The following is a 28,000-nucleotide window of genomic DNA, read 5'->3' as shown; positions in this document are numbered from 1 at the left end:
TCCCTGAATCACATTTAAACACAAACGCAAATACTGACTTTCATTGCCTTACCTACTGTGCCTTCTGATGCATGGTTAACACACATTTATTATTACAAGGACAAACGCATATGCTAAAACACCCACATATTGCAGACTGTATAGTGCGATCTGGGCTGGTAACCAAAAAGCCGCCAGTCTGAATTCTTCATTAATGTAGAGGTGTTCAGTATAAAAGGTTGTTAGAACTATGAGCACAAAAGGTATGATACAGTTGTTTGGTTTTATAATAGTCCCTGAATAACCTAATCATCATCTAATTATCATAAACCAAAACCTAAATTAGACTCATGTGTGTTTGGAAGCCCATATGGACCTAACAACAGATCGGACTGTTGCTTACGCTTAGAAACTTCATTCAAAATCTCTTAAGTGTCTAAAATTATTTTATGTAATTTGGCTGTGCTCACAGGTAGGGGGAAAACGCACACATTGTAATGCATTAACAGGGTTAGCTGACTAATATCACAGATGCAGTTTAAGCATGAATTACTATTTCAGTTTAGTAACATTTTACAGTTAGGTTCTTGTTAATGTGAGGTTGTGACTGATATACGTAGATGCACTCCAATTGACTGCATATATTCTGGCTGCATTCATGAAAGTTAACATTGCACAACTGCAGATACTGTGACGAGTCGGCTGCCTCCCCCCTGTCCATCATCACCACCCCGTCCCGTATTCGCCGCCCTTCACCAGGCTCCCGACGGGAGTGGGTGTGTGAGAGAGGAGGAGCGCTGAACACGCAGGGCTGGCGGCGTGTGATGAGGCGCACCTGACGTGAATAGAGCCTCATCACCGCCGCCGTTTAAACGCCGAGCGCGCCTCTCCTCGGGAGACCGGTCTCTTCCCCGTGCATGCACGCTGGTGTCCTCGTGGGTCCAGGAAGGGAGCGTCGAGGAGGACTGCCGCACCCGTTAGGCGGCTGACGGGCCAGGATGCCGGGCCGCCGAATCCCCCAGAAGCGCCGGGAACCCAAGAGTAGGAAGGAGCCGTGCAAGAGACGCCGCCGCCACTCGCTCCCAGCCCCGAGAGGGGAGCGCGTGCAGCCACCGGACTCCGCCCCTTCCCTGGACCCTTCCCTGGCGAACACTACCCTCCTTCACTAGCCCCGCGGCACAACGAGGACACCAGATTCCCCGTTTATTTGGACACTTTGCCCCTTTGGACACTTTATTTAGCTTTTTATTGTTTAATAAAAACCTCTCCGAGGCTTGACGCCACACCCACTGTGTCTGTTGTTGGCTCCTCCCGCCACAATACAGAAAAATCTACATTTGAGTGAAAAAAAGAGATTTTCAAGGAATGCATGAAACATGCTTCTCACATAAAATAGCTTATTTAATATACATAATAACAAAACATATTATACCAATATTCTATTATATATTATTACAAAAAAAAAAAAATAAATGCTTATAGCACCAGTGTACTATTGTGAAACACTTTCCAGATCATTTATGAATAAAATATTATTTAATATAAGATAAAATGACTTCTGGAGTAGAGACGTGATATATATATGAACACAGTTCCGTGTTCAGTTTGCATATACAGTACCGGCAAACATTTTGAACTGTGAGGAATGAGATTATACTGCTCACACTCACAAAGTACTGCTGATCTCAGCTGACAAATGCCCTGCACTGATGTCTGGATACCATCCAATCTCACAGTGGCCTTGGGCGGAGTGGAATATGATCGGTTGCCATCCAGACTCAGAAATCTGAGTATTAAGCATTAAATCCAGCCTTATGATTAGTGCCAGTCTATAATGTCCTGCCCTGAGAACAATTTCTAAGACACTTTAGCAAAAACATTTATAAAGTTTCGACGAAACAAACATTGCAGAAGATTTATTTGATGCAACTTTGTATAGTCTGCTTTTTTATGGTAAAAACGACTGTTAGAAGATTTATTTGGTGCTATCCTTTACGTAAAGTTTTATTTTGTGGTTTCCATAAATCAATATAAGCAATGTGATTTGAGCACACAACAGATTGTGTGTAAATTATTCTCTCTTCAAGGGCCAAGCCTTGCTAGGCTTGGTTGCACACACAAGCAGACACTTGCACGCTCAATGCAAGAAAATAGAAAGAAACCGGAGAGAAAGTCTTGTCTGATTGGTAATAGTTTATTGATTAGCGAGTCAGTCCAATCTTTGGTTTGTTGGCAGTTTGAGCTCAACTAGCCAACCTGCTCTAAGAGCAATGAACAAAATAAAATGTTGACTAAACAAACCTGAAGACAAATTAAATAATAATGTTGCTCAAAAAAATGCATATTTGATTTATTTTGTTTTTTACATTATTTACACAACCACCATCTTTTCTCTATTCCTCAACGAGCTTAAGTGATCATTCGTTGAGTCTGATGAGTTTACTTTGAATGACACTAGTTCTGTCATTCTCTGCTGACATGCTAAAAGTTTCTACAGTGTATTGATCTAGTATATTCCTATTGATTCCATAACCACAGCCTGTAAGACACATCACACACAATGAAATTCCCATGCGATATAGCAAAACCACACAGTAATACAGAAATTGGCTTACAAGATATGAACTTCATGTTTTAAAGATGAGTTAAGCTACATCAGACTGGTGACAGTACTGTTAATGTGAGTTTTATATTATATATGATGAATAATAGAATGCATTTTTCTGAAATGTTCCTGAGAGGCAAGCTTAAAATGACAGTTTGACAAGCACTGCTGTTGTATGTTGAATCGCTTGATCTCTGTGTCTACATCTTATTAAAACAATAGTTCAGCCAAATATGAACATGTTGCCATCATTTATCCACCCTCATGTCATTCTTAACCCTTTCTTTGACTGCTTTTTTCTTCTGTGGAACAAGAAATGGAGCATATATGAAGAGTTTATTTTCAAACACTCTGTATATCTTTGTGTGTGTGTGTGTGTATATATATATATATGTCACGTTCCCTCTCGGGACATAGGAGCGAGTAGACACGGAGATATCCAAACCAGGTTTTTATTGTAATTCCACATTATTGCAGAACATGGAGCTTGGAGGATTGACAAACAATACAGGACATGGGAAACAGGGAGACACAGGGCTTAAGAACACAGGGAAATTAACGAGGAAGAACAGAAACAGGTGCGGGGCAATCAAACACAGGGCTAGGGACTAATCAACTAATTAGCAGGGAACGAGGACAGGAACAGAAAGGCCAAATATGGACACGAGAGGCGGGGGAACACGAGAAACAGACTATATATATATATATATATATATAAAAAAAATAAGAAATTTATTTATTTATTTATTTTTAAATCATGTTGTTGTTTTTTTTTATGTTATCATGTTTTTAATGTGTTTTATTGTGTTATTTTTATTTAGTTATTTTTAACCTAATCAAAATAACCTAAATGACTTGGAATGCACAATGAAAAAATATGATTTTTGAAAATTGTTAAATTGAGTTATCTATTTTTGCAAATTAACTCTCCATATGGTCTTCTGAATCCATATCATAGTTTCATGTGAGAAACAAACCAAAAAATTAATTCTACACTAAATATTCACTAAGCTAAGCTAAAAATAAAAGTGTAAACATAATTGCATTCACATTACCTTAAATGTCTAAAACTACATACAGTATAATGATTTCATATTGTTTGCTGAATAACTTTACAGATCCTAATCAACCATCAGATACTTATTTCAGATTTGCTAAGACTTTACAGCTAGGTTTTTGTTAACATTGGTTAAAGCCACGGGTATCATGAACTAAAAATTAACATAATTTTCAAAGAATTAAAAAAATATAGGTCAATCTTAATTAACAAATGTTAATAAAATGCATTTAGGTAAACTTACCCTGAAGTAACTTTTAGCTTTACAGCAGACTTTGTTGCTGTGAAGTTGTGCACTGAAAACTCATTAAAAAAAAGAATTTAAATTAATTATTTATTTATTACTTTATTATTGAAGAAACATTTATTTGAATTAATTTACTATATAATTACTCTTAACTACTCATTTAAGACTCTTTAAACTAAATGCACTATATGTACAAAGAACTAGTTTATGCAGTTTCATTACATGCATATAATAATACTTACATACACCTACTGTTAACCTAAATATATTCAATGACAATGCATGCACCTTCATACACATTCATACACACATTCATCTTGTCATCTTACAGGCCCACACTCCTGTTAATTATGAGCAAGCTTTTTTTAGATTCAAGCCGCTGTGTGGCTTTACAGCAACATAAAATAATGCATCACTTTCCCAAGAGTATTTCTCCCGCTCTCAACTAGATCTTTGCTCAGATCCCAGTGTGAGCACACCACAGGGACTATTTGTCACTCTAGTACTGATCAAACTCCTCCTCTTTAATACCGCTTATCTTCCCCTATTGATCTTCATTTAGCTGCTTCTCTATTGACACCAGTATGCTGTAAATGAGTAGTCCATATAAAATCTTTTTAAAAAAGTTTTGCTGTGCAGGAAATTATCTAGAAACCATGCACCGCTAGTTTGTTGTTTTATCATCCTCATGGGGAGATATTATCTGAAGGCTTATCTATAATGGTAGAGCAAGCACACTCATGTTTCAGTAGCCTATATACTAGGAACATAAAATGGGGATGAGCAAGCAATAAAAGTGTGAACCATGTGGAGAGAAAACATAAAATGAGTTTTTTCATTTGTTCCTAGTATTGCATGTTATATCACAATAACTGATCATGGAATTTGTATATTACAAGGATGTGAATATTTGGCTAAACATAAAACGAATCGATTCCATTCGAGATTCATAGGTTTTTCAACCCAATAATGATTTGATTCACAATGAGATTTGATTAAATTCAAATGTTGATTAATTATTAAATTATGCAGTTTTAAGTGCATTCATAGTAGGGTGGGTGATATGACCAAAATCTTATTTCACAATATAAGAAATTTTATTTTGACAATGGAAACATCAAGAGGAACAAGGTTTTTGTTTTAAGGCTGTAACTTTAGATGGAAATGAAAGCTAATAGCTAATACTAGCCTAATAAGTAAAAGGTTGTTTCAGTAGATAATGTAGAAAAAATTAAATATAGAAAGATTCTGAGAAAACTTTCAGTCCCTGGAAAAGGGGTCAAACTAAAATTACCCTAGAGGCAGGTAAAGTAATTAGTACTTGTGGAGATCAGAAATAACCCTATAGGAGTAACAGCTGCACACTTTCTGCACTAACTAATGACAATCTTCTTGAATCCCATACAGAAATCACAAAAAGGCACTTTGCTAAATAAAAAGCACTGCTTTCCGTAAATAATATTGCTGTACATTTAACTTTGTTAATCACGGAGGAAATTATTTTACACAAGAATGAGTGTGTATTCAGGAAATGCAATAGCTAAAGACAATGGTGAATAATACGGTCCTGAAGACACTGCTGAGCTAAAGCCAATGCCTAAAGCTAAAGGAAATGTTTTCTGATCAAAAACATCCATATTGTGGTTGAATAATGATGAGCCCAACATATTAATATCTTGTTGTAAACAGAAATGCACATATACCCTAACATTACCACAATACATAATACCATAATATTCATTCAAGTCTTTCAGCAGAACATACATACAGTACATTTCAAAAGTTAGAAAGATTTTTTATTTAACATTGATTAAATAATGATGTGAATTATGTTCACATCATTCAAAAATAATACACAGACAGACAGACAGATAGATAGATATACACTGTATTACTCTTTTAACTGTATTTTGGATCAAATAAACATCCTCCTTCTACGCAGCCATGATGTTGTAATTGATGCAGTATGTGGTCTGGCATTGTCATGTTGGAAAATGCAAGGTCTTCCCTGAAAGGGACAACGTCTGGATGGGAGCATATGTTGTTCTAGAACTTGGATATACCTTTTTTGATGGTGCCTTTCCAGATGTGTAAGCTGCCCATGCCACACGCACTCATGCAACCCCATACCATCAGAGATGCAGGTTTCTGAACTGAGCGCTGACAACAACTTGGGTTGTCCTTGTCCTCTTTAGTCCGGATGACATGGCCTCCCAATTTTCCAAAAAGAACTTCAAATTGATTCGTCTGACCACAGAACAGTTTTCCACTTTGCCACAGTCCATTTTAAAAAAGCCTTGGCCCAGAGAAAACGCTTGCGCTTCTGGATCATGTTTAGATATTGCTTCTTTTTTGACCTATAGAGTTTTAGCCGGCAACGGCGAATGGCACGGTGGATTGTGTTCACCGACAATGTTTTCTGGAAGTATTCCTGAGCCCATGTTGTGATTTCCCTTACAGTAGCATTCCTGTATGTGATGCAGTGCCGTCTAAGGGCCCGAAGATCACGGGCATCCAGTATGGTTTTCCGGCCTTGACCCTTACGCACAGAGATTGTTCCAGATTCTCTGAATCTTTGGATGATATTATGCACTGTAGATGATGATAACTTCAAACTCTTTGCAATTTTTCTCTGAGAAACTCCTTTCTGATATCGCTCCACTATTTTTCGCCGCAGCATTGGGGGAATTGGTGATCCTCTTGCCATCTTCACTTCTGAGAGACACTGCCACTCTGAGAGGCTTTTTTTATACCCAATCATGTTGCCAATTGACCTAATAAGTTGAAAATTTGTCCTCCAGCTGTTCCTTATATGTACATTTAACTTTTCCGGCCTCTTATTGCTACCTGTCCCAACTTTTTTGAAATGTGTAGCTCTCATGAAATCCAAAATGAGCCAATATTTGGTATGACATGTCAAAATGTCTCACTTTCAACATTTGATATTTTATCTATATTCTATTGTGAATAAACGTTTATGAGATTTGTAAATTATTGCATTCCTTTTTATTCGTAATTTGTACAGTGTCTCAACTTTTTTGGAATCGGGTTTGTACATGGATGACCAAAAAAAAGGCAAAAAAGGTCAGTAAAGATCACTGTGCGGAGTACTGTATCCGACAATGCAATGCCCTCAACTTGACCTTACACTTCCCTTGTGATGAATAAATGAGAATTAACTTCAATGGTTTAACACTTATTCTTAACTCAATATTTGTTCATGACAATTGGACACCACTTACTGGACAAAATACACAACATAATGAAACAACACAGAAAATAACTGTTTGAAATATTTAACACTGCATATTCCATACTTCAAAGTATGTAGCCTAGTAGGCCTATACAGTAAATACTGTGGTGCAATATGCGGTATGTATTAGCACCTAAACAAGCAGTCTTCAGGTATTAAATCTTATCACATTCTGGAAAGCCGTGGAAAGACACATAATGCTGAATAAATGTGCTCAATAAACATGAATATTTTAATTGACAACATATGGAGAAAATATGGAGAAGCTTAGATAAGATAGCATTTCTACCAAACACCTTTTTTACTTGCTCCAAAGTGTTATCAGAGGCATAAAGGAACAGTTTATCTCAATAAAGCAGTAATTTTCCTTTTTTTGCCCTAAGAAAAGAGTGGAAGCAAATCTCCAGCAAAGGTTGTGCATCACTTTCTAAATCTAAAACTGAAAAATTATTTGTATTTATCGTTGTTAGCAGTCTCTAGGATTTCCTGCCCAGACTTCATTTCTCTTCAGTCGCACTGACACACTCTTATCACCTCTAACATTTACCACCGCAGTCCAGGTTGTACCCCAGGCCCTGCTAGCTAAACACCCAATGGCTAGCCTGCCCTTTTACAAATGCTACATAGCCCCTGGCTAAATGTGATTAGTCGCTGATGAGGATCAAAGCTAAATTGGCACACTAGCTTATGTAATGTCAACATGTAGCATTAATTAAAACTGTGTCTGTTTTTAATTAATTTCACTAATCGAAAGGGGTAGAGTTGATCCCGGGTAAGGTGTTAGTGGCCATGTCACCATGTAGCAGCAGACGAGACGAGGTATTCAAAATCTCAAATGGCGACCACTGGTAATTTGTAGAATGCTGTGGTGATGCGAGATGTTAAGATGCAGATAGCGTTTGTATTTATTTGCTTAATTAACTGCAGCTCATTGTTATGGAGACAGTGACCCCAATTAGCTACGGCCCAAAATACTTCAGGTAAACACAAAACAATTTGGTGATGTTCCATCAAATGGTAATTTGTTAATTCACATGAATGCTGCCATAACAATTAGCCATTTAGGGCTTTTAAGGTATCGAGTCTATATGGAACGTTTGAAGTTATATACTGTAACAGTAATATGAATAAAAATATACACCCTGAGTGATTTAATGTTCAAATCAGATCAAATTTATTCATGATGGTGTACAAAACATTTATGTTGTGATATTTTAAACATATTTTGAAATGTAATTTATTTCTGTGATGGCAAAGCTGAATTTTTAGCAGCCATTATTACATTCTTCAGTGTCACATGATCCCTATATGAATCCATCTAATATGCTGATTTGTTGCTCAAGAAACATTGTTTTTATTGTGGATGTTTTAAAGCAGTCGTGCTGCTTATTTTTTCAGGATTTAAAAAAAAAAAAAAAAAAAAAAAAAAAACTTTAATTGAAGCAAAAAACAAAAACACTCAGGGTGACTAGGAACATGAAATTATCCAGCCATGGCTTCCTGTTTCAAAGGGATATAAATATGTGGGAAAACAAATACCAAATTCCCTTAATCATTGATCACAATGAGTAAAATCGAATAATATATTTCTGATGTGCAGCAAAAGATTGTTGAACTTCTTTCTTTGATCATATTTACCAAGGGTATGAATATTTTTGAGCACAACCGTGTATATAAATCTTTTATCGATATATGTCACTTTTGAATAATTTGTTGAAGCTTTGCTGAATGAAAGCATGTAAAAAAACGTTACTGACACCAGATTTTTGAATATTAGTGAACATATATTCATACAATCACATACTGAAGGCTGTACATTATCAAGTCAATGTACAAATCATTTGAAGTCATATAACAGCACTGCTGTGGAAACTCACTGCGAGTTATATTACATGTCACTAGCAGTTGATGTCATCTCTGCATCTGTCGAATAGCATCATGTTGCTATCATATACCCTCGTAAACACTGTGCCCACCCCTCCTGTACGCAAAAACAATAATAATGTGCTTTGACAGAACAGATTGTGCGACACTAATATAAATAAAGAGACCATCACTCTTCGTTATGCCTGCTGCTCTCTGATGACACATCTGCCATGTGTTTAGACGTTGAGTTACATCAAACCAATCACAGCTCAAGTGAGGTATAAACGTAGAGTTATCCAATCACATTGCACGTTGGACTTGATCATCGACTCAATTTAAAAAGAGAGGTGGGATGACATTGCTAAGAGCTGAGAGGTAATTGCAGAGGTAACCTGTGCCCACAAGGCTTTTGAGAGTTTTTGTGCTTCAGAGAGAGCACGGAGAGAATAATTAATATTCTCCGTCATTCTTGGTTCCTGAAGGTCTGAACAGTCCCCATGTTTTATCATCCTGAAATGTTGTTAAATGTTAATGGGAACCTATTTTTACATGGGCCATTCCACCACATTCTCAACCCCCCTGAATAAAACATTAGTACCAACATGCTGGCCAACGCTTAAATCCCTTGCAGTATGATTGCAGATACATTCAGGGTTTGGGATGGATGACTTGTATTTACTAACAAGTGTGACTCTTGAATTTATTTAGTCTCTTACAGGAGTGACTTAAATACTCTCTTTATGGCGTCAAGCTGCTTTTCTGTTCTCGTACCAGCCAAAAATAACACCTGTATCCATGTCAGTGAGAGCTACCAAAGATATCAACTTCCATAACATCAGAAATTAACTGTTTGGTTAATGAGCATGTTTCCCAATCTCAATTTGCAAAAGTCTTCACAATTATATACAGTTGAAGTCAACTTTACATACACCTTTCAGAATCTGAAAAATGTTATTTTACCAAAATAAGAGGGATAATACAAAATGCATATTGTTTATTTAGTACTGACCTGAATAAGATTTCACATACAATATGTTTACATATAGTCCACAAGAGAAAATAGTTGAATTTATAAAAATGAACCCGTTCAAAAGTTTACATACACTTGATTCTTAATACTGTTCCACTCGCCCCGGCCACTAGAACAGCTGGAACCCTTCTACCCCCCCAAACAAAATCCATGGGGCAGCTACAGGGTATAAGGAACTCTCCGGGGCTAGACAAACAGGACAGGACAGCCCACAGGAACAGGAAGCTCTCCTAGGGCTGAGCTCGGATGGTGAGGCTTCCTCTGGGCATGACGCGGAGTCAGGGTCCGTCCCAGGCTCCCTCAGCAACCGCCTCCACTTCAGTGACAGGAGAGGCAGGCAGCTGGGAATGGCCTCTGTAGCCACTGGCGGCGGATTTGAGGTATTTGCAGCACTCGCGGTGATCCCGTCGAACTCCCACGCTTTGATGTCACGGGTTAGGGCGGAAGGACAAGCGGCGACTTCCATGTCGTGGGGGACAAAACAGGAACAAAATTACTTTCAAAAACAAACAAAACGAGGTGAAGGGGCGCCGCTTACTGTTAAGGTCTAGTCTTCTGTCACTGTGCACACAATGGGGAGGAACGAGTAACACGAGATGTAATTCAAAATAACAGTCTTTAATAACTCCAAATATGGCAGGGCAGACACAGACAGGAAAACCGGGGAGTAACGAGTAGACCAGATAAAAACTAACTGAACAGACAGGACTATACAGTGGGTACGGAAAGTATTCAGACCCCCTTCAATTTTTCACTCTTTGTTATACTGCAGCCATTTGCTAAACTCATTTAAGTTCATTTTTTTCCTCATTAATGTACACACAGAACCCCATATTGACAAAAAAACACAGAATTTGTTGACATTTTTGCAGATTTATTAAAAAATAAAAACTGAAATATCACATGGTCCTAAGTATTCAGACCCTTTGCTCAGTATTTAGTAGAAGCACCCTTTTGATCTAATACAGCCATGAGTCTTTTTGGGAAAGATGCAACAAGTTTTTCACACCTAGATTTGGGGATCCTCTGCCATTCCTCCTTGCAGATCCTCTCCAGTTCTGTCAGGTTGGATGGTAAACATAGGTGGACAGCCATTTTTAGGTCTCTCCGGAGATGCTCAATTGGGTTTAAGTCAGGGCTCTAGCTGGGCCATTCAAGCAGGGACGTGCACAGGGGGGTTGCTCAGGTTGCCCTGGCAACTGCCCATATGCCCTTTTCGACTCACGTTGCCCTTCCGAGAAAAAAAAAAAAAAAACATCGTACAATGGATACAGATTTTCACGTAGGCCTAGATTAATAATAAAAAAAAAAATAAATAATTAAAAAAAAAAAAAAATCGAAAAGCCTCATTCACTTCTATTCGGGCACCAAAAGTGAAAGTCAGTAGGGGAAGGGCAAACTCTGTTTACGTGGCTGCTGCAGCGCTGCACGTGACGGGCACCTGAGCTGAGCCTGCACGAGCGGGCGCGAGATTGTCGCGGTTGTCGGGTGAGGCGTCTCATATGGAGCGATTTTTGTGCCGATATTTATCAAACAAATCCAGTGTTTTGCAAATAAACACAATCTGCTTTGCAAAGAAAAACTCAACTTTCAAACAAACGCAAAGTGATTTTCAAATACAAAACTCTATTTGAGAGAAAATGCAGAGGTGTGGACAAATATATGTATTGTGTGTTACAACTGTGAGACTCATTTGCCTTTTTATGAGGAAACTTGGCTTGATTTTCTGACAAATGCGACAGGCTGATTTTCTCACACGTGTGCGGGTAGATTTTCTCACATATGCAATTGAGCAAATTTCTTTTCCAAAACAGCAGATGGCGCTGTCGGTCAATTTATGCTAGTCTCCCGAGACCTGAAACACCTCTTTACCTTTTCAGACCAATATGAGTGGGGAACAGGTGAGTTTCTGTCTTACTAGATCTATAATTAACCATTTAGATTTAGATTTTCACAAAGTGACCCTACTACAGTGTCAGAGAAATTCACAACAAGTGCTGTAAAGTTGTTAACATGATTGATTAGCTCAAAAATCAGAGGTGAGGAGGCACATAGGGCAGGTAGGCCTAAGTGATGATCCCCAAATATGAGATGAGAGGACCATGCTAGAAAGTATAGGGTTAAAGAGCTGCATGCTAAATAATTGTAATCTAAAAAAAAACAATGGCTATTTTAGAGGTCATTTCAAAGATCTTGCCTGAGCAGAACATAATGACTTGATAGGATATTGATAGGGATATTGATGTAGGGATTTTCATGACTCAAGTCATGTTTTTCTGTGTTATTATTATTAGTAGTTAAGGTGATTGAGTGTTGTATTTCAGTGTTTTACTTCTTTGTGTATATATATTTTAATAAAGACCCTGTTATTCTCAGTCCTTCATATAGCCCGTGAGTTGTTTTTTTTTTTTTTTTGGGGGGGGGGGGGGGGTGCCCTTTTTTCAGGTCAGAGCAACTGCCCCTCAAAATTCCTGTGCACGTCCCTGCATTCAAGAACAGTCACAGAGTTGTTGTGAAGCCACTCCTTCGTTATTTTAGCTGTGTGCTTAGGGTCATTGTCTTGTTGGAAGGTAAACCTTCGGCCCAGTCTGAGATCCTGAGCACTCTGGAGAAGGTTTTCGTCCAGGATATCCCTGTACTTGTCCGCATTCATCTTTCCCTCGATTGCAACCAGTCGCCCTGTCCCTGCAGCTGAAAAACACCCCCACAGCATGATGCTGCCACCACCATGCTTCACTGTTGGGACTGTATTGGACAGGTGATGAGCAGTGCCTGGTTTTCTCCACACATACCACTTAGAATTAAGGCCAAAAAGTTCTATCTTGGTCTCATCAGACCAGAGAATCTTATTTCTCACCATCTTGGAGTCCTTCAGGTGTTTTTTTGTCTCTTGCACTGAGGAGAGGCTTCCGTCGGGCCACTCTGCCATAAAGCCCCAACTGGTGGAGGGCTGCAGTGATGGTTGACTTTTTACAACTTTCTCCCATCTCCATCTCTGGAGGTCAGCCACAGTGATCTTTGGGTTCTTCTTTACCTCTCTCACCAAGGCTCTTCTCCCCCGATAGCTCAGTTTGGCCAGACGGCCATTTCTAAGAAGGGTTCTGGTCGTCCCAAACGTCATCCATTTAAGGATTATGGAGGCCACTGTGCTCTTAGGAACCTTAAGTGCAGCATAATTTTTTTGTAACCTTAACCAGATCTATGCCTTGCCACAATTCTGTCTCTGAGCTCTTCAGGCAGTTCCTTTGACCTCATGATTCTCATTTGCTCTGACATGCACTGTGAGCTGTAAGGTCTTATATAGACAGGTGTGTGGCTTTCCTAATCAAGTCCAGTCAGTATAATCAAACACAGCTGGACTCAAATGAAGGTGTAGAACCATCTCAAGGATGATCAGAAGAAATGGACAGCACCTGAGTTAAAAATATGAGTGTCACAGCAAAGGGCCTGAATACTTAGGACCATGTGATATTTCAGTTTTTCTTTTTTAATAAATCTGCAAAAATGTCAAAAATTCTGTGTTTTTCTGTCAATAAGGGGTGCTGTGTGTACATTAATGAGGAAAAAAAAATGAACAAATGATTTTAGCAAATGGCTGCAATATAGCAAAGAGTGAAAAATTTAAGGGGGTCTGAATACTTTCCGTACCCACTGTAAATACATAGGATAATCATAGATAATTAGACAAACACAGCTGGACAATAATTAACTGATAATCACACTAAACAAGGACAGGAAACAAACCAAATATGGACACAAGAGGCGGGAACACAATACACACACGACTGAGGACTGACAACAATATTGCACTAATATCAGAGTGTGCCTGAAGCTGAATAACAAATTCTAAGGAATAGTAGATATAGTCAATAAAAAAGGTTTAAAAACAAATACATTTGTGAAGTTTAGGAACAAAAATTGCACATTGTGGGATTGTGTGAAGGCAAAGCTAAATTGTCAGCATCATTACTCCAGTATTCAGTGTCACATGATCCTTCGATTATCAATCAATGATCATGTGATGCCCAAGGAATTGTCATTATTATCACAATTAAGATCACTGCTGCTTAATATTAACTAGTATAAACTGGGAGGCTTTTTTTATTGATGAATAGAAAGTTCAAAAGAAAAGCATTTATTCAAAACAGAACTTTACTGTTTATATAATATATATATATATATTATATAAGTGCTGGGCAATGATTAATCGCGATTAATCACATCCAAAATAAAAGTTTTTGTTTATATAATATATGTGTGGGTACTGTATATATTTATTATGTATATATATATAAAGACACATACATGCATTATACATTAATTTTCATATTTCAATTTATATTATAAATAAATATATTTAATGCATAAACTTTTTTTTTCTTAATTATATACATGCATGTGTGTGTATTTATATATACATGTGTATGTTAAAGACCCCATACTTTTGAATGGTAATGCACATATTTTTCACTTCTTGAAATGTGTATTTTAATACTTTAAACCTTCAGTCAGATATACAATAAAAATACTTCTAAGTCTAACTGAATTCTCAAGCAGCCAGCATGCAGAATTCATGTATGAGATTAAGGAGAGGTGAAGTTTCTGACTAAAAAGTAAGAAGTCTTTCTAAAACACCACAAACAGGAGCCACATGAACAAAAAAAAAATAAAAATAAAAAAAAAATTATATATATATAAAAAATGTTAGTGTTTATATTGTATATCTGCTTCTAATAATGTTAAAATATATATTCATCTAAATTTGCTTTAAAATAATATATGCATTATACAAACCTATTTGCTATGTGAAAACTATAGTTAATAGGTTAAAGCCACATATGGTTCTAACTGAAAACATATACAGATAATATGAATAATAGGAATATAATATGAACAGACAGGACATATAAACAAACTCTAAAAGTAGTTTTCTGATGCATGAGAGAGATTGAAACTTGCAAACTCTTGTGGATATGTTGGCTCTCGCTTGTGCATTTGGTGCATTTTCAATTTCTCTCATTCTCCACTGATCAGTAAAAAAAAAAAAAAAAAAAAAGTGATCAGCTCTACCCTATGGTTATGTGGATTGTGTTTAGACTCCTGAGAAGGGATTTACAATCATTTCAACAATTCCTAGAGAATCAACTTGACATTTTTTCTTGTCTCAACATTTGTTTAAGGATGAAATAAAAGCAGATATTACTAAGGGGAGGAGAATGAGAGAAAACATCCTATTCCCCCTACATCACACAGAGAGTGGAAATAATGCCTACAACAGGAAACTTTTGTCTCATTTTAGCAACTCCCAATACAGGCATTCTAGCAACAAGGCCACAAGGGAGTACTATAGAGAAAGAGGGGGAGAGAAAGAGAGAATGATAGATAGTGCATATGAAAGAGAGAGCATGGGAGAGAATGGTTGTGCAACATTCACAAGAGACAAAAGGTAGGAAGACAAAAATAAACTTTTGTTTTTGTGCCTATTGTGACGTATGCTTAGATCTTGAGAGGGACACTTCTAAAACATGCACAAGGCCTTTGTTATTAGTCACCATGAACATATAAGCATGCAAACACACACATGCATCACACCTTTAATGAATTAGCTTGTCCTAGGCAATGACATTGCCACTGCAACCTGACTAACTCAGCTTTTTATACAAAGCACAGAGGGATATATGCTGAAAAGACATCCTTAAATTAGCACTGCAGAGTCGCTATGACTGTACCACTAATGGCAAGAGATCTTGCTTTACCCTGTTCATATATCCTGTATCTTGGTGAAAAACAAGGAAACAGCTTTGCATGTATCAGCATAATAATTTCAGTTTAAGAACTAAACCGATCTTGCAAAATAAACAAAACTATAAGTGATGACAAACATGGTTAAATATAAAGCAGGATTAGATGTGCTACCATTCAAACTTTGGGGTCAGTTCTTTCTTTAGAAATACATTATTTCATTTGTTTAAGCAAGGATACATTAAATCAATCAAAAGTGACTGTACATATATGTATAATGTTAGAAAAGATTTCCATTTATCAAATAAATGCAGTTAAAGCACATTAATAACAATACATATAAGTTTTAACAAAATATTAGGCAGCACAACTGTTTTCAATATTACTACTACTACTATCACAAATCAGTCTATTGGGATCATGTGACACTGAAGACAGAAGTAATGGCTGCTGAAAATTCAGCTTTCCCATCAAAGAAACATTTCATTTTAAACATACTGTATATTCGTGTAGAAAACAGCTGCTTTATTGGAATAATGTTTCACAATATTTCCGGTTTTACTGTATTTTGGTCTGCATCATTGATGTCGTCACAAATATGCACATTTCAGACACAAACTGGAAATACTAGGGTCTTGCTGACTTCAAGTGGGCAATTCAGGACTGAGCCTAAAATTTTTTTTTGACAAAGTACGGATGTGATTTCATAACCGCATGGCCAACCAGGAGTAGAACATAACTCAAAAATCATAATCGGTTCATAAAGACATAGTATAGATGTTTGAGATAGTATATGATTTTCCACTATGTGTAAGTATGTACTGTAAGTGAAGCATACAGTTTTGTTCTCAACACAGGATGAAGAAAAATTAAATTTCTGAATGGCAGCAGGTAGCTATTTTGAAGTCGGATTCAAATTCAAGATATATTCAAGCCCAAACCCATTTTCAGTAAAGTGCCATTATATAAAATGTAGATTTTTTTTTTTTGCTATTTGCTGTCTTCAAACTGCTTTTATTTTGTATTGCTATTTTTAAAATCCCCTTCCTTTTTTTGCTGGGTTTAGAGTTATTACTTTCATGTTGTTGTTGTTTGTTTCTTGTTTTTTGTTTTACTTTTCAACCATGGTGGCTACATACTGTCACTTCTCATGCTGCCCCTCATGTTCTGCTTATTTATTCATCCTTCTCTAGCACCGTTCCTTTCATATGTTTCCATTTCAGTCTCTCTTTCATGAGTGCCTGTGTCACACATCTTTGGTGGCCTCTTAGAAGCAGGGTGTCAATCCAGGCCATGGCACAATCCCTCTTTGTAGGAGATGCCAAAACAGCTTGTCTGCAAGATTCAGCTTTACAGCTCAAGGCTCTCCTCGCAGACAAAGACCACCATATCCCATCCCCTGACCCAAGCTTCTGGCTTTCTCTAGGTGGATTAATTGTAATTTGCAATGTCGCACCCTCACAGTCTTCTAAGGCGAACAACCCAAAATGGCTGCGGTGTTCCTACGAGGGTGTGTTGGGATTTGCAGCGCTGTGTTCTCGGTGGGGTGCCAAGGGTAAAAGCAAAAGCCCCTTGACAGGCTTTGATGTGTGCTGGTGATTATTGAGGCTAATCAGGAGTGCCATCAGCGAGCTAGTAGCAAGCCAGTGCTTTGTTTGTGTTCTTTAATGCTAATCACTGTGGCTAACACATTAGGCACTTTGATTTATTGGCTCAAGGACAAGGCCTCTTTATAAGTTTATCTGAGCAGTGGTAAAGGGGTTTATCATTATTAATTAATGTGCAACCTAAGCAGGCTTAGCGGCAATTGTTTCTGCACAGTGCATCAGTATAGACTTAAGTATAGAGACTGCAACAACTCTATTAGGTTGAGTTCCACTAGTGCTCCCATTACCAGTTCCGCTGGATACTGTTCCCCAACATGGGATAGCATATGCTACCTAATAATCTAAAGCAACAGGATTGTGAAAGGTTTACACATCGCTAAGGTTGTAAAATCATTTGCTAAAAAGGCCCTCTGATTTTGTCAGTTACATAAATGTTAGTTACAGCTTACTGTTGAGAAATGTATGAGAGGAAAAGCACATTGTACAATGTACTATTAACAACAGCGATGAAGAAAAACCTAAAAAGAGTATGATTGTTTCAGATAAGTCAATCGTAGTCAGTAAGCCCTGTACCTTACATGTGCAATGACAATAAAATTGAATCTAATCTAATCTAATCTAAAGTTAGGGACTGACCTGACAGAGCTGCATGACCTGAAGCAGAACAGCGATGGAACATCTTTAAACTGAAGCACTTTTAGCAGGTTAATTAACTTCTCCAAACACATCCTATAAATATGAGATTAATCACACATATACAACATAAAAGTAATCCTGAAGTTGAAATGATGTGAATAACAACTGCGACAACATTGTGTTTGTTATTGCTAACAGTAAATATATAAAAAGATGCAGTAAGAGTAAAATAACAGTTAGAGAAAAATTGTCTAAATTATGTTTAGAAGGAATTCATGTTTAAAGTGGATAGATTTAAACATAAATTGCCTTAAAACATTAAAATATTAATAGACATTAATAGATATGAGACAAAAATAGAATGATAGAATAATAGATAGAGCGACAGACAGACAGACAGACAGACAGCCTGTGACAACAGCCACAGTGTGTTGCAGAGAGAGATACAAAGAAAAGAGAGGGAAAGAGAAGGAGAGAAATCGATCAACGACGTTGTGTTTACAATTGGGTGCTAAAGGTCAACAGAGGCCAAATACAAATGAACCGTAACATGATACATGCGTGCAGCAGCAGTTTGGGGATGCGCCCGGCCCTCTGTACTTCTCTGCATGTGTGCTTGACAAAGAATGTGTGCCTGTGTGCTTGCTCTATTCATCTTAGTGATCTACACTCTGTCCTGTCACATATATCAAGAGTTCAAGCTAGAATCCCCAGCACTCTCACTCCAGCATCACAGCTGGTGCCTGCGATGACAGACCAGTGATGTCTGAAACCATGCCAATTTACACTTCCTGTCAGCATGGTGGGTGTGCCAGCATTTAATGGAAAGTGCAAAAGAAGTATAAATGTCCTTAATTTTTCTAATTTATTGCTTGACAAAATGCAAATGAGATGGAAAGATGCTAAATAAAGCATGCTGCATTTAACCAAACACATTCTCAATTATTTCTGATTATTTTTAACAATTGTTCCATGGCTGTTAAAAAGAAAGTCCTCACAAAGATTTCTTTCTTTCTTCCTTTCTACTATTAACATGAGATAGATAGATAGATAGATAGATAGATAGATAGATAGATAGATAGATAGATAGATAGATAGATAGATAGATAGATAGATAGATAGATAGATAGATAGATAGATAGATAGATAGATAGATAGATAGATAGATAGAATGAGCTGAGCTTATACAACAGGCTTAAAAGACGTCATCCAGCAGATTTACTCGTTAAATGGCAGCACAGAGTGAAATAATTTTGCTTAGGGATTTAGTAGGCAAAGTTCAGCAGGTTGTTTGAGCTGCTCAAGGTGGATTCAGCAGCAGTCCTGTCCCTGAGACCTGCTGCACCTGACAAGAGAACAGGAGCAAAATCCTTGTACAAAAAGTATTACCTTAATCACTTAGTTTGCTGACACCACTTTGTCATATTACTCTGTTTTTTTTTTTATTTTCCTTTTGTGATATGGTATCATGCTAGTGGAAATAAAAAGTACCATGTTTGAAGATTTACCAGTACCAGAGACTAAATAAATACCACTTATTTGAAACACAGAACTGAGATAATGCTCCTAACACACACACACACTCAAAAAATCCTTCATCTAAATATGTTTGATCTCCAAAGACTTTCCCATCACACATTTAGAAAGAGACTGTACTTCTTACCCGTCTGGATTTGATCTCTTTCACATAAAGTGGAAGGAGAAACTCCGACACTCCCTCTAATCTGATGCCCTCTTTGGTTACACGGAGATTTCCCATGCCATCCTGAGAGACAGAGAAAAATAGAGAGTTTGTCATATTCATGCAAATATATAATTGTTTAATAGCAGATTTATGCTAATGATAAGGATTGTTTTCTCTGATTATTTTTCACTGTAAACCATACTGAGTTTAAGGAAAAAACATTTTAAAGAAGTCTCTCATGTAAGCTTGTTTCCACCATGGATAATAAATAAAATAAATAAATAAAAGTGACTGTGATCCCCCCACCCCCTCACTATTTTGACTTTTTCCCCTCGCAATTACTATATTTTTTTTCTTTCCGAATTACAATATAAACTCAGATTTATGAGATATAAACTCACATTTGCAAGAAAAATAAAAAAAATAAAACAATTATTTAAATTACATAGCAACTAAGGAGGGCGGGTTTTTGCAAAGGGTCTATTGTGAGATGTAACTTCCTGACCATCCACTTCCATCTTGTATTTTAGAGAATATTTGTTTAGTTCTTTTCTCATCTGAATTCGTCATAACAGGACTATAGTTACAGACGCACATTCAGTCATTAGCTGGTTCAGTTTTCATATCAAAGGAACAGGGAGTTTTAGTACATATAGCGTTGGTGTACTTTACATTGTGAAGAATGAATTTATATGCTCTTGCTTTTTTGAATGAATGCTCTTCGGCGAACTAGAGAAGTGCTAACTTGAGTATCTTATTTTGACAGGGAACTTAGAACACAAACTGGACACACACCTCACCCAGATGACAGACAGGGACAGAACACATGAGCAGACTGACTGGGGATCACTGGAGAACTCGGAAAGAGACAAGGAGGTAAGTAGTAGGCATAGAGTTGTGACCTCTATGGCAGTCCTCTTCACATGATCGAGACCAGACACTGGGGTGCCGTGAGGTGTGTGTATTTATGGCATGGCTAATGAGTGGCTCAATGATGTGCAGGTGCTTGTGATCAGTACTCAGGTGAGGGAGTGTGCTGTGATTGGTTGGTGACAGAACCTAGCAGATCTGTAACAATTGTGGCTTTAAGCATCTCTCAAAAGAAGTTTCTCTCGTCAATTTGGGTTGCACAAAGAGAACCCCCACAGCTATTTTCCATCTTCCTTTTCATTTACTTCCCTTCTTCAGAAATGCCATATTCTCTCTTTCTTTCCTTTTTCCATCTTCCCTTCTCATCACATTCTCAGTGTAGAATCTGGTCGGAACCAGATCACACACACACCTAACTTCAAGACGACACATTCCTAAACATGAATCGAAGCCCACTCCCAGCATGTGACTGGCTGGTCGATCTCCTACCCTGAACCTTCTTATCTCAGAAGAACATCTGGATATCTTTAAAGGACAGCACCGTCAAGCGGTTTACAATAAATAAAGTCGAACAGGGCAAAGACCTTGTCATTTTGAGAAACTCCGGCACAAACCCTCCCTGATTCCCTGACCATTAACGCAATAATTCAATGATGTTATCTGCAGGGAAGACGGTTTTACAGCCGATGTCCGAACTAAGCAAAACACCCGATCTCCACGAAAGTGACCTTCCCGCAACGTCGCGCTTCTCCCCAAGAGAGGAACGCGCCTTTTTTGCTCTGACAGACAAAGAGACGGAATGTTTTCGCTCAAGTATTTTAAAAGGGACAAATTATACTAGTTTCTGGTATTGAAGCAATATACTCGAAAACAATATATACAATATATTTACAACATATATTAAGGTTGTTTTCATGTCATTTATAAGCTTGCTGTGTTATGGGAACTTATGGTATTGTTGTAATCCTCTGATGTATGATTTTCCTGATCAATAGTTGTTCAGTTTCACATGCGTGATGTGATTTATTTAGAATTTAGGATCGTTTAATCGAGGCATTAACCCATGTAGTACATAAAATTAAGATATGTATTTTGTGTGGATGCCAAATGCCTAATGTTTGATTTGTAATGAAAGCTGATTTCATCAGCAATAATCTGGTGTGGATGAAAATTGTCTGTTCTCATCAATGTATGATTACAATACGAATAGAAATCCACTGTCAATAATTTCTGCATGTGATTAAATAACTAAAAAAGATAATGTACATAAATGTGTACATAAAATAACTAAAAAAGATAATGTATGCACGGAAAGAAGCTGTGTAGGACGGGGCTCCGCCCCACAGGAAGAATCCGATTGGGTCAGCCGCCCGTGGGTGGATCCCAAATCGGCCCGTTAAAGACAGATACCCAACTGTATGTCTCAGTTGGTTGGTTGTTGAAAAGAAAAGTTTAAGCTCAAGCTTAAGCTCAAGCTTAAGCTCAAGCTTAAGCTCAGCTCGCTCGGCACTCTCAGTCATTTAACATCATGCAGTGAACAGAGATCAAGACTCAAACTTCCAAAGCACTTTAATGTCTAAAGCCTCAGAAACTGAAACCAACTTCTTGGGAGCGTCATCAAGTCAGAACGAAGCCAACCAACCACTGAAGAGTATTCTCGTGACGACGACCTACCAAGCCGCCAATCTGCGCACAATCTTTCCTGGACCGGGAAGGAACTGAACTCAACTGAAAGCAAGGAAAGTAAGACAATATTTTCTAAATCTGCTGGAAACTGGTTGTATTCATCGCTAAAAGTAAAGATAGAAGAGTTCCATCCGTGTGATTTCCCTCAGGTTGAAGTTAGAGCATTCTTGAAAACGAGCATTAGAACCTAAAACTCTCTTCAGATCAAAACAATTCATTGCCTAGATTTGTGTGTCTGTTTGTGTGCTTAAGTCTTTTGTTTGTGTGTGTACGTTAGCTTAGTATTGTGTTAGAGTAGTGAAATAAACTTTGATTCTATTAAGAAATCTCATGTCTGTTGCTATGTGATTTTTCAAGTCTGAAATTACTTGCCAAAAAGATTGCGTACCTACGCTCAAAATTTACTTATGCTAATTTTACCCAATGTCAACATTACATAATCAATTCAGTATTACTGTGGCCACATACTTAGTCTGAATTGTTAAGACATACTGGTTAATGCTTGCTGGACAAGTCGTTAATGAGGTATGATTTAGAAGGTATATGTTGGACATTTTGATTAATATCCATTAATCATATAAATATCGAATCTTAAGAATGATTCCCTAAAAGCTAAAATTAGAACAATGGTTCTAAATTCATTACATCAGTAACCAAGAGACTACAGTAGTGACGTCAAACTTCAGTCCATGTTGTTAATATTTTTAAAGAGACTGGACATTGTCGAAAGAGAAAGCAAGCATGATTTTCTTTTTCTTTCTGAGCAATTAATTTCTAAAAATAGCTTTTACAATTATTCTACCTTTTTATCATGTTCACCTTTCTCGGTTTAACCTGTTCATTTTATGTTTCAAGAGTACATTGTGTTCTTGGGCAACGTTAATGTGTCAGTTACTAGAGAAGTTGATTTCATGGTTGGCTCTAAAAGCATTGTTTCAAAATTAGCACATTATAATTACTGCATGTGAAAGCACTGCCAGAAGATGAGGACTTTAAGTTCCAGCACCATTTCAGGTAAACTAAGAGCTTGAAAGGTGGACCCTGTTAACCTTATGTTATTATTTCAGAAACTAGACCATGGCACTGCTGTCAAACAGGAGTTTAAAGAGTGAACAATGAACACCTTTCCATTTTTGGTAAAAATAAAAGATTGAAATGCATTATCTAAGATAGCCATTGTGAGACAACATAATATAAGAATGTCATATATATATATATATATATATATATATGTATATACAGTGGTGTGAAAAAGTGTCGGCCCCCTTCCTGATTTAAATTTTTATTTGGCATGTTTGTCACACTTTAATGTTTCAGATCATCAAACAAATTTAAATATTAATCAAAGATAACACAAGTGAACACAACATGCAGTTTTTAAATGAAGGGGTTTTTTTATGAAGGGAAAAAAAAATCCAAACCCACATGGCCCTGTGTGAAAAAGTGTTAAAAGAAACACAGCATTTCAAAAAAAGAACATCATACCAACAGTAAAATATGGTGGTGGTAGTGTGATGGTCTGGGGCTGTTTTGCTGCTTCCGTACCTGGAAGACTTGCTGTGATAAATGCAACCATGAATTCAGCTGTCTACCAAACAATCCTGAAGGACAATGTCCGGCCATCTGTTCGTGACCTCAAGCTGAAGTGAGCTTGGGTTCTGCAGCAGGACAATGATCCAAAACACACCAGCAAATCCACCTCTGAATGGCTGAAGAAAAACAAAATGAAGACTGTGGAGTGGCCTAGTCAAAGTCCTGACCTGAATTCTATTGAGATGCTGTGACATGACCTTAAAATGGCGGTTCATGCTCGAAAACCCTCCAATGTGGCTGAATTACAACAATTCTGCCAAGATGAGTTGGCCAACATTCCTCCACAGCGCTGTAACAGACTCATTGCTAGTTATCGCAAACGCTTGATTGCAGTTGTTGCTGCTAAGGGTGGGCCAACCAGTTATTAGGTTTAGGGGGCAAGCACTTTTTCACACAAGGCCATGTGGGTTTGGATTTTGTTTTCCCTTCATAATAAAAAAAAACTTCATTCAAAAACTGCATGTTATGTTTACTTGTGTTATCTTTGATTAATATTTAAATTTGTTTGATCTCAAACATTAAAGTGTGACAAACATGCAAAAAAATAAAAAAATCAGGAAGGGGGCCAACACATTTTAACACCACTGTATGTGTGTGTCAGTCTTGTCTTGTGTTGTGTTTCCCTTCCTCTCGTGCCCATATTTGGTTTTCCTGTTCCTATTTTGTTCCCCTGATTAGTTTCCAGCTGTGTTTTATTAGTTCCAGCTGTGTTGCTCGCCTGTTTCTGTTCTTCCTCGATTGATTTCCTATTGTTTATAAGCCCTGTGTTTCCCTGTCTTCGCGGCCGCTGTTGAATGTCTTCCTTGCCCGTGCTCCCTGCCTACCATTTGAATATTAAAGACTTCTCCCTGTTGTTTGTTTGTGTGCGTGCGCGTGTGTGTGTGTTCGTGTTCATTTGCGGAGTTCTGTTTGGCAGTGGCTATTTGCACTAAGTGTAACTAGCCCACGTGCCAGCTGCTATCACATTGAGAAGAAAACCACCTAGTCTCATTACCTCCTTTTATTTTTATTCTTTTACTTTAGTTTCTTTTCTTTCTGTGGAGTTTTGTGTTCTAGTGTAAGTTTGCGGCAAAGTTCAGCTCCGACTGCACTCGCTTCAAACTTCAACCAGGCCAACTCTGCATTTTCAGCCAATGCCCAAGACTTCACTTCAAAGACTATTGAACTTCCAGCCAATCAGCAACTTCGGAGAACCCCGTGTCTGCAACAACGATGAAACAAAGGAAACCCCTTAACATAGGCAATGGAAGCAAGTAACACCTCCAGGTTCTAACTGAATTGGTGTCTTTTAATATAAATTTTAGCCTCATTGAGAAACTCAAAGCGAGGGTTAAATAAGTGAATGATGGTTGTTCAGGTCTATGCAATTGAACATATTGCTGTTAACTTGGGATTTCACATTTTCATTCTCTTAAACTCATCCTTTCCTCACCTTCTCTCTTTCTGCAATGTGTGAATGTGTGATTGCTTGTGTTCATGTGTTAGATTAGTTTATGACTTAGGTTTATATGAATAAAATCTTATTTATATTGAAAAGAAAAGTATATTGTGTTTTGTGCTCAAGTTAATGTCTTAATCTGCCGATCTTGTTATTGTGCTATTTAATAGTGTTTTCACTATATTTTGGATTTTAATATCCAGTGCAGAGTTTGTTATACGGCTCGTTCAGTGAATCGCTGTAACAGTGAGTCTGTTCAAAATTCCCTATAAAATCACAAACGATTTCCTTTGAGCTAAATTAAACTATTTCTTTAGATTACATATTAATATTATGTTTTTATTATGTTACAATGTGACACTGAAGACTGAAGTAATGATGCTGAAAACTTATCTTTGATCACAGGAATAAATTAAATTTTAAGATATATTCAAATAGAAAGCAGTTATTTTAAATACTAAAAATATTTCACAATATTACTGCTTTTGCTGAATTTTGGATCAAATAAATGCAGGCTTGGCGAACAGAAGAGGCTTCTTTAAAAAAAACATTACAAATCTTACTGTTCAAAAACTTTTGACTGGTAGTGTATGTACAAACCTGAAACATGCCCACCTAAGAAAAGGCAGATCTTAGCAAACTGGCCAAAAAAAAACCCACTGGCTTTCAACCAGGAACTACTAATGTCAGTGATAATGACCTCAAAACAAATACAATGATGAGGCAACAAAACTAAATGGCTCATAAATGAATCTCAATGCACCTTCAATTGCCAGGTGCATGCATTTCCTGTATTTGTTGTCCTGGAACTATCCCGGTCTGTCTGATATTCAATATTTTATTCACAAATATTCACATACTGCTGTTAATTTTATTTATATAAAAAAACTAGCCAGTTTGGATTAAATTACTCTGAAATGCTTTTTGGCTCTCCACAGCTCCAGTACTGGCTGAGCACTGGAAATGTTGCAATAAAAAGGGGGTATTTTTGGTGTCAGTCTGGGCTAGTTCAATTACTAGACATTCTGTCAATCAGTGGCCACTTTGGGAGATTCAGGGAGTGACAACAGTGTCAAGCGAGGCCTTAAGGCCTATAGCTTGCTCGTATTTTAATGCCATTACAGCTTGCATTTCTGCTTCAACTGGCATGACAGCGGTTTGTTACCATCAACATCCTCGACAGCAGCAGCCATCTGAGTTTCTGTTCTCTCAGCTAACATTTTCAACTTCTCTGAATGGCTTCTGCTGATCATGCTGGACTGATCTTGTTCAGATCAAACATCTCTGTGGCATAAGGGCAAGAAAAGGAAAGTGGAATCTCTTATAATATCAAAGACATTTTGATGTTGATGGCTGCAAGACGCTCCATAAAAAGTTGGAACGGGGCTAAATCAAAGGGAAAAGGTTATAGAATACCCACGTTAAACTGTAAAACAGTCCACAATAAGCAAGTGCATTGGCAATTGGTGAGGGTATCACGTTTGGGTATACAAGGAGCATCTCAGTCTTTGGCAGTAAAGCCATTTTGTGCCAAATTTCACGAGTACAGTGGCAAACAAATCAAATCAAATTTCTCAATGAAAAATCACAAATAATTCAGGTCTTTCACCAACTACCGTATAATATGTGACCCTGGACCACAGAACCAGTCTTAAGAGGCTGGGGTATATTTGTAGCAAAAGCCAAAAATATATTGTATGGGTCAAAATTATCAATTTTTCTTTTATGTCAAAAATCATTAGGATATTAAGTAAAGATTATGTTCCATGAAGATATTTTGTAAATTTCCTACCGTAAATATATCACAACTTAATTCTTGATTAGTAATACGCATTGCTAAGAACTTCATTTGGACAACTGTAAAGGTGATTTTCTCAATATTTAGATTTTTTTTTGCAGCCTCAGATTCCAGATTTTCAAATAGTTGTATCTCAGCCAAATATTGTCCTACCCTAGCAAATTTTGTCATCCATGACCGGAAACCTTGAATGTGAAAAGGTGAATGTGCATGACCTTTGATCCCTCAGATTGCATGAGAAACAGTCATGCTGCGTTGTTCAATATAGCCACATGTGCTCTCGAGTATTTCAGAAAACCAATGTCATTTACCACAGTCTGCAGCTGCATTAAGAAATGTAACTTCAATCTCTGTTACGCAAGGAGAAAGCTATACATCAGTTCAATGAGGGTGCATCAGTGCAAATGGGATGAGAATCAAACCGTAACGACTATGGACTGATGAGCAGCTGAAGTCTTGTATCAAGCAAGATTGGACAAAAATGTTGCATGCAAAACTTTTACAATTAGTATCCTCAATTCTCAAATGATTGCAAAAAATTTAAATGATTAATGATTGTAATCAAAATGAAAGTTGATGTGACAGAATATTAAACATGCCTCTGTTCCAGCAATTCAATACATTTTACTCTTCATTTTTATTGCATTTTACAAAATGTCCCTATTTTTTTTTTAGAACTGGGGGTTGTATTGTCATTTTCTTCTCACAGGTGCCTGTACTTCCATTCATGACAAAAACTAGATTCCAAATGTATCATTCATCAGCCTCTTCATCAGCTCTGCAGACATAAATGTTTACTCATCCAGAGCAATTTTTAAATACTGCACAAGTGTGAATTAACCATTTCCGTGTGAGCAATCAGCATCATGTAAACAGACACACAATCATCACCTCAGTGTGGCAGCTGGC

At 37.4% G+C, this 28,000-nt stretch overlaps 1 protein-coding gene across 1 annotated transcript in view; it reads right to left on the bottom strand.

Moving 5' to 3' along the window:
* The window catches only part of LOC306873368 (zeta-sarcoglycan-like), a gene marked incomplete at both ends in the record, with an annotated part of 328,143 nt that overhangs the window by 64,999 nt on the left and 235,144 nt on the right, over positions 1 to 28,000 (bottom strand). The window contains one exon of the mRNA XM_079422618.1: positions 19,686 to 19,787. Coding sequence (XP_079278744.1) covers positions 19,686 to 19,787 — 102 coding nt within the window. The remainder of the gene's footprint in view (positions 1 to 19,685; positions 19,788 to 28,000) is intronic.

Source organism: Barbus barbus (genome assembly GCF_936440315.1).
Source record: "Barbus barbus genome assembly, chromosome: 8".
Lineage (NCBI taxonomy): Eukaryota > Metazoa > Chordata > Actinopteri > Cypriniformes > Cyprinidae > Barbus > Barbus barbus.
The sequence above is the reverse complement of the archived record's forward strand: the minus strand, read 5'-3'. Positions and strand labels throughout refer to the sequence as shown.